Source organism: Phoca vitulina, unplaced genomic scaffold (genome assembly GCF_004348235.1).
Source record: "Phoca vitulina isolate PV1807 unplaced genomic scaffold, GSC_HSeal_1.0 scaffold59, whole genome shotgun sequence".
Taxonomy (NCBI): Eukaryota; Metazoa; Chordata; class Mammalia; order Carnivora; family Phocidae; genus Phoca; species Phoca vitulina.
In genome coordinates, this window is record NW_022589762.1 from 7,516,962 (window position 1) to 7,524,916 (window position 7,955).

At 48.2% G+C, this 7,955-nt stretch overlaps 1 protein-coding gene across 4 annotated transcripts; it reads right to left on the reverse strand.

The window, feature by feature from the left end:
• Positions 1 to 729: 729 nt before the first annotated feature.
• On the reverse strand, positions 730 to 7,712 carry ING4 (inhibitor of growth family member 4). Of its 4 annotated transcripts, none has more exons than XM_032390863.1 (8): positions 7,649 to 7,712; positions 4,620 to 4,691; positions 2,747 to 2,913; positions 2,461 to 2,566; positions 2,199 to 2,304; positions 1,811 to 1,958; positions 1,491 to 1,552; positions 730 to 1,379 (listed from the first exon to the last, which is right to left on the reverse strand). In XM_032390863.1, exons 1-8 carry the CDS (start codon positions 7,683 to 7,685, stop codon positions 1,340 to 1,342), a joined length of 738 nt encoding a protein of 245 aa, XP_032246754.1. In that variant the 5' UTR covers positions 7,686 to 7,712; the 3' UTR covers positions 730 to 1,339. The 4 variants fall into 4 exon arrangements, with proteins under 4 accessions (XP_032246754.1, XP_032246753.1, XP_032246752.1 ...); XM_032390862.1 differs by having other exon boundaries at positions 2,452 to 2,566; XM_032390861.1 differs by having other exon boundaries at positions 2,199 to 2,307; positions 2,452 to 2,566.
• Between the last annotated feature and the right edge of the window lie 243 nt (positions 7,713 to 7,955).

A 7,955-nucleotide genomic window follows, 5' to 3' on the forward strand; every position in this document is an offset into this window, starting at 1 on the left:
GAGGATAATGACGGCAAAAGCCATCACGGACTCAGTACCTTCGACGGAGTAGGCCCCGTGCTGTTCTTTGTATGTATCACCTTATTGCATTCCCGAGGTAATCCTACAAAGTGGGTACTGTTATCCCTGCATTACAGATGACAAAACCGGGGTTTGGAGAACCAGTCTGCCTGATGGGTGGTGAGGCCTAGATGGGAATGTAGGCGGGGTTCTAGGGCAGGCAGGGATGGAGTGTACAGAACAAAGTCAGCCTACCTGGAGGTAAGAAATGAGCCAAAGGGGGAAGCAAGCCGGGTTCGGGTGAGGAGATGCTCAGGTGTAAGGATGGTTCAGTCTAAGGAAGGCGTTTCCAAATGGGAGGTGAGCAAGACAACCCATCGGCATAGGGGCAAAATGTTTTTCCGTTTTGTGTTTAAAATAAGAAATCAAGCTAATAGTATAATAGTGCATGCATAAAACACACATACACGTTTATTGGAAATTAAGTGAAAGATGTTTTATGGAGAAAAGATGCAGAATTTTAAAAGTCTGGGAAAGCCCCAGGCTGCAGCACTTCCCCTCCCCCCCGCACCCCTGCCCAAGGTGAGAAGTTGTGGATTCTGGTGCAGAGGTACCGCTTCTGGTTTCATGTCTTGTTCTACTTCCTCCCACCTCTAATCCAACCCAGAGGATGCAAACAAAATGTTTAGCACACGTACTGAAATACGGTCTCTACAATAAACACAGCAGGCCAACATGGATAGCTTTTATTCACCTACTCAAATTCCTTTACACATGTGTATGTGCATTCCACCTTGCCCCCTCTCCCACTCACAAGGCCAGGATGAATCCTCTTGGCACAGAGGAAGGGGTGCCCCTTCAACTAAGGCCACAGCCCAGATGCTCTGGGGGATCCCCTACCTTGGAAAAAGCAGGAAGAGAACAAAGAGAGTTTATCACACCAGAGCACCCCCACAGGGGGAGGGAATCAGGAGGGCAGGGGAGTGCCCCCATGCTACTGCCCCAGTCCTTAAATACAAAGCAAGGGGAGTGAAGAGGACCATCCCTTGGAAATACAGCACCAACCTCAGCACAGAGGCAAAAGGACAGTGGGCAAGACCACTTCCCTCTGAGGGGGGCAGGCTGAATGAGAGTACAGACGGTTAGCGGCTGCGGCACCCCTCCCTACCAGGGTTTGGATGCAGCCTCAGCACCAGGAGTGGGGAGAGGGGAGGAGAAGGGATGACTACACTGCGCCATCCACTCTCCCGGAGCCCCCGGGCCCCAGCACAGGCTTTCCTCTCCCCACTAGCCCAGGTCCAGGGATGTAGAAGAAACCGTGGGAATCCAAGGCCCCTATCTATTTCTTCTTGCGTTCCTGGGAGCAGCGTGGGCAGAACCTAGAGAGGAATGTGATAGAGAGAGGCGGAAGGAGAAAGTGAGTGAGAGGGAGCGCCCTCCTCCACGCAGCTCAGGGGCAGCCCGGCGCCTGCCGCAACTCTCTCACTCACCACTTCCCCCGAGGCTTGGTCGTCAGCCCCACACAGGCAAAGTGGAACCACTCGATGGAACACTGAAAAGGAGGAAGATGGAAGAAGCAGAAGTCAGGGGCCCAGGTGGGGCAGAGGAAAGACAAGAAGTTTCCTCCACAGATTCCTCAGAAGTGTTCCCGTATTCCGTCCCTTTGTAGAAATCTTGGAGGTCCCAAGGCCAACCAACTCCACCTTCCTGTTATTCTGGAGTCCCACTATTCAACCGTTTCTTCCCCTCTTGTACCCGCTCCCTCGTGGCCCCCAGAACCCCATCTGGAGGCAAAACGGTTGGTTCTCACATCAGGGTTGTCACAGCCAATCATCTCTCCATAGGAGACCTGGTGACAAAGGCAATAGGTGGGTTCGTTGGGATCCACAGGCATATCCAACACATCAGAGGGGTGGACACTGCCAAAGGTCACTGAGGGCATCCCATACTCAGGACTTCTGCATGCCGAGAGGAAGAGAACGTGTCATCTGCAGAAAGGGAAGCTAGAAAGGTGGTAGAAAGACAACCTGGAGGGGCAAGTGATTTGTGGTGTCTCTTTTCTATCCAGCAAATACCACAATGACAAGGAGAAGTTACTGGCACAGAAGATGGAGAGTGGCTAGGGGCAGTGTGGGGTGGGAGGGCGGGGCAGGAGAAAAAAATACACTGTGTGGCAAAGCGCCCCCTTGTACACTCACGTGCGCACAAGTTTCAACTTCTTTTGGGCAGCTTTGGGAGCTTCTTCATCTGAGTTTTTCCCTTTGGAACGAGCACGGGCAGCTTTCTTCTCCTTTTGGGTCCGGCCTTCTAGGAAAGAGGGGGAAAGCCAGAAGGCAGGGAGACAGAAAGATGGGTTAAGTCTTCCTGCTCGAGCCCCTCCCCTGTAGCCGGAGTGTGGCCGCTTCTCCCTCAGCACCCCCGCCCCCTCTCAAGCCCCGCCCCCCTCCTCACTCTTTTTGCCTTTGCTGGAAGAGCTGTCATAGTCACTGGACTCAATCTGCTTCTCCTTCAAATCAGCCTCGAAACGGGCCAGGTCTGTGTCCAGTCGCCGAATGTGTTTGTCCACCTAGGTGCAAGGAAGGAAAAGAGAGAGCTAAAAGGCTGGTTTGGGCAAAAAGAAAATAAGGCTAAGGCACATTCTGTGTATCTCCCAGACCCAAAACAGATCCCCACACAGCTGAAGGAGGGGTCCAGGACCCCAAGGATTAGATGGGAGGTAGGTGGGGAGCCATGAACAGGGCCATACCATCTCATAGGTCTGCATGGCAAGCTGCACCTTGTCGTCACCAAATTCCTTGCACTTGCCATAGGCTTCCTGGATCTGTTTGAGAAGGGCCAATTTTTCCTCGGAGCTCAGGCTGCGGGCGCTACTCATATACTCAGTGGCCAACTTGTCAATTTCAGCCTTCAGGTCTACAACAGAGACAGAGGCCGGGTCACAAAGGCCCCTGAGTGGCTAGGTGAAACACACTTCTTCCTCTTGTTTCTTGGACCTTTTCCATTGACCAGCATCATAACCTTCGAACTAAAATGCCCTGAAAGTTCACAGGTACTGTGCCATTTACTCAAGTAATGCAACATATTGACAGTATTTGTTTTAAAGGTGCCTTCAGGCGAACTGAAGTTAGTGAAAAATAAGGAGGGAGCCTTTGCACACCGCACTAATATGAAGTATATTTTTGTTGGTGTCCGCAGATGCTTCTTTGCAGGGCTTGCTGCTTCTTGAACCATGAATCTTGTCTCACAGGCTTCCTGATTTCTTGTCTCAAAAAACATTCCACAACAGCTCTGAGTGCTGCGAAGCCGGCTGGGTCATCTGCTGCGGCCGCCTTCCAGGTCTGTACATCTGTGACTCATCATTTAAAACTAGGCCCTAGTTCATTTATGTAACAGTTCTTCTACCCTACTTTGCTCATCGTCTGCAACCTGCTCGTATTTCCCGTCACTTTTTCTCTGTTTGTTCATCTTAGACATTGCTCCGAACATTTTAATATTGGAAGGCTGGCGACGTCCCCAGACACTGAGACTGTAGATGCCTACCGCCTACTATTTGGTAGGACTCATACAAAATGTCGATGAAAAGAGACAAAAGAGTGACTGTGACGTGGTGCAGCGACAGACAACTGGAAGGATCTGTGTGCACACTATGTTTGTGCCCCCTTTCATGGGAGGAAGCTGAAAATGCATGTAGTCTGATAATCTCCCAACCGGTCTTTCTGTGCATGAACTCAAGAGTAGGGACTGTGATACAAAGGAAGCAAGCTGGTTCTCAGCATCCGCCAGGCAGTTCTCGGGGCCGGGGGTGGGGTGGGGTGGTGTCCTACATCCAGGATTTTACATGATGTTCACCTTTTCATGAGTAAACTTACCCAGCGTAACTGAAATCACAGCTTTAGGTATTCTAACACCAGCTTGTCACATCCTTGAGCATGGCTACATAAGGATGGAAGGTAAGACCTATATATCCTTCAGCAGGTATGGGGCATGGCTCCAACAGACGACATCTTTGCCCTTGAAGAGACCAACCTGACCACTGTAGTGTAGCCTCAGGCTCCAAGTGAATGCCTCAATGCAGCCAGATTTGCTCAACATCCAAGGAAGGCCACAGATGGTATCTAGTGCTTCTGTAAGGTTGAAGAATACAGTGTAGAGATCCTGTTGTTAATTGCTGCTCTTCCTTCTTTTTTTCTTTCTCTCTCTCTTTTTTTTCTTTTTAAGAACTTCTCTACCAACATGACTTGCAGTCTACAGCCACACTGAATTTTGTGATACAACATTAACAATCCAGCAGAGTAGAAACATCCTAGTCTTCCTATAGATATATTGAATACAGAGAACAGAAACGATTCTAGAGTTGACTTCTTTTTGAATTCTTCTTGCAGATATAAAGAACAGAGCATCTTTGAGTTCTTGAGGCATTGCTGCAATACTCTATTATGGAAACGCTGATCTAGAAATGCAGATCCTCACTGCTCTCCTTTTAAGAATTGCAAGAGAGTAAAAAAGAGAGAGAAGCCACAGTTCTCCAGATCAGACCAGATGATATGGTAACACCAAAGAGAAAAAAGAAATGATCATACACACTCATTATACACCCAAACTCCTTACTCTGTACATACCCTCTGTTCTTTGGTCCAGGTCCCTCATGAGCTGAAAGTTTCTCTGCAGTTCGAAGGGGAGATTTTCAATACCTAGGGAGAAGAAAAAAACTGAGAATCACTGCACTTCATAGGCCTTACAGCTGCTTTTAAAGCACAGATCCAAAAGGGGACTCAGTTTCCCCTCCCTGGAACAGCTGGATTGATCCAGAACAGCAGTCATCATTCCTTTTTCAGTGGAGGCTGTGTCTGCATCTCTCCACAACTAACTTTGCCATCTCTTCACAGCTTTCCCACCATTTGCCCCTTCAGTGACCTTACTCTATCAATCAGCCCCTTCTTTCCCTTGATTCCCTTCATGCTCCTTGCCCTCAATCCAAATACCCACCTGGTATCCTCCACTATCACTCACACACACACACACACACACACACACACACACACTTCCAATCTGCTCTCTGTATCGTAGTCAGAATATTCTCTTAAAAAATGCAAATCTCATCAAGTCACCCTCCTGCTTTATAACCGTCTGGTAACTTCCTATCACACAATTCCTATTCCTATTTTGTACTTTCTGGCCCATGCTCGCCTTACTCCAGCCTTGATTCAGGTCGGTCCCCCTTTGTGCTCGGTCTGCCCTGATCAGACTGGCCTTCTCTTGAGTGCCCCCCAACTTTGCCAGGGCTCGTACTGCTACCCAGCTTTCCCCGTGCTGCTTTCTCTATCCGGAGTGACTGCTTGTTCTTCATCCCACCCCCACCATACTTCTTAGCCTACTAAACTGCTGTTCATTCTTCAAAGTTCAGCTCAACTCTGACTTCTCCAGACTCCAAGTGCCCTGGATGATGCCGTCAAGTTATTCTAGCTCTACCCTTTTGGGCACTTATCCAACTGCAATTAAATCATTAATTGTGTAACCAGTTATTTGGTATCTCTCGCCCTAGCCCTCCAGAAGGACTGGACACGTCTGTCTTCTCGCTTATTTTGCTATGACTTGTGTACAGAGGGTCTTCAATAAATACTTGAATAAATGCACACATAACTTAAGTCTCTCCATAAAAGAAAAATCTCTTCCCATGACTCCATTTCAAACTTTTAAAATACCTCCACTGCTTTAAACTATAACGTCAGGTCTGCCATCCCCAGTTTACTGAGATTACTTTAAGTCACCAATGACTTACCAAAACAAATGATCTGTTATTAGTCCTATCTTAAAAAATATGTCTGCAGCAGCTGGCACCATCTTCTTTCCTTCAGTAACTTTCTTCCTCTTAGGATTCTAAATCTCATCATATACTTTCTGATAATTCCAACAGTGATGTTTCTTTAGCCTGTCCCTTAAATGTTAATGTTTTCTTTCTTTTTTTTTTTTTTTTTTAAAGATTTTATTTATTTGACAGAGAGAGAGACAGTGAGAGAGGGAACACAGCAGGGGGAGTGGGAGAGGGAGAAGCAGGCTTCCCGACAAGCAGGGAGTCTGATGCGGGGCACGATCCCAGGACCCTGGGATCATGACCTGAGCCGAAGGCAGACGCTTAATGACTGAGCCACCCAGGCGCCCCTGTTTTCTTGAGATTATACTTTAATCCTCTCATTTTCCCACTTTCGTTATATTCCCTGAATGATCTTGACCTCATTCACTCTCATACAATTACCATGCCTATGCTTAAGTTTAAAATTGAATTAGGTATATTGCTGTTACTCCTGATTCCCTATCTTGCTGATGGTATCATATCCACCTCACTTCCCAAGCAGGAAATCAAAGAGTCACCTTAGATTCTTCTTTCTCTCTCAACTACCCAGTCATTCAATCAGTGCTGTCCTTTTAGCTCCTAAAGACTTCTGTCACTCTCTGAGACCTGAACTTATCATACATCAGTTATTTTCCCTTATTAAAACCTATTTTTAAAATCTGTTGGTTCTTCGCTATCTAAAGTACAAGCCTCTTAGGCTGACTTAAAAGACCTTGCACAATCTAGACCCAGCCTTTCTCCAGCCTCACTTCCCAATCTTCCACCTTAGAGTCCTATCTATCAAGCACTCTGACTTCACCTTTCCTTGACCTGCCACAAATCCACCATAATACCTTTGCTGATGCCTTCTCCAACCAGAAATTTCCTTTCCTTCTCCACACTGGCAAATAAACACTCAGGTTTCAAAACTCTATTCAAAGATCACATCCTCTGATAAAGCTTTACCTACATCCCCAGGGAATTAGCCCCTCTTTCTCCAGTGCTATCAACTGTCCTTTTAATGTATTTCTATTATTTCACTTGTCACAGTTTTATAATTATTTATTAGCAGAATCTGTTTCCTCCTAGACTATGAGCACTTGAGGGCACGGTCTGTGTCTTACTCATTTTGGTATCTCCGCAGTACCTGCCATTATGTCTGACCCAGAGCAGGGCCTCAATAAATGAATGGATGACTCCCAACACTAAGACAAATAAATGTAAGCGCATAAGGGTGACAGGCTTCGTGAAGGGGTGGGTAGGTAACACAAATGGCATAAACACAACACCAGATTTCCATTTGATAGGAATTGGATCTTTACTCCAAGAAGAGAAGCGTTCCAGTTTTACTACCTGACAGTGGTCACTCACAACCCGCGACCCCCATGAGAAACCGCTTCTCAGAAACAACTGAGCGGAGGAGCTGCGAGCAGGTCTTTGTCGCTGCTCCAAATAGCAGTGGGCGATATACTAAAACGACCGATCCTAAACGATTGTGGGGGGGGGGAGGTGAATATCCTGAGGCTGGAGACCCTGGAGATGGGCTCGGCAAATACCTTCCCAGCTCTGCCCATTAGCCCTACAAGAGACATCCCCTCAGCCCTACCGCGCAGCCCCTCCCTCGTCTACACCCAAAGCCAGGCCCCGACCCTGCTGCCCCGCCCCCTCTTTCTTCACACCCTCCAATATTTTCTCTCACGGAACCCCTTCACAGTTGTGACTTTCTGACCACCGGGACTTCGGGGCCGTACAGCTCCTCAGCCCCGATCCCCTCCGCCACTCTATGACCCCTGACCCCCTCCTCCAGCCTGCTCTTACTGTCCAGATAATGTTCCAAATACATCCCCGCAGCCATCTTGAAGCAAAACAAAGCAACTTCCGATCCTCCCCGGAAGTGACTGAAACGCAACAGGCGCTGAAGCTATTATCCTTGGGTTGGAGCCTTTCCGCCCTTAAAAGGAGAGCTTCCGCCCTCAGTAAATTATTTGCCGGGACACATCCGCCCGACGTTGAAACTTTCCTTTTTGCGTAGGTAGCCGGGGCGGCCCGTGCCGAGGTGTCTTGAGGTGGCTTTAGCACGCTTCCGCCCTTACTGAGACCCCAGTACGCGACCGAAGCAGGCATG

Coding starts and splice junctions, on each gene's coding strand:
- ING4 (XM_032390861.1), bottom strand. CDS start 7,685: ATGGCTGCGGGGATGTATTTGGAACATTATCTGGACA. Junction 1,553..1,810: donor TTGGCTGTGACAACCCTGAT/GTGAGAACCAAC, acceptor CCTCCTTTTCAG/TGTTCCATCGAGTGGTTCCA. Junction 1,380..1,490: donor ACCAAGCCTCGGGGGAAGTG/GTGAGTGAGAGA, acceptor ATTCCTCTCTAG/GTTCTGCCCACGCTGCTCCC.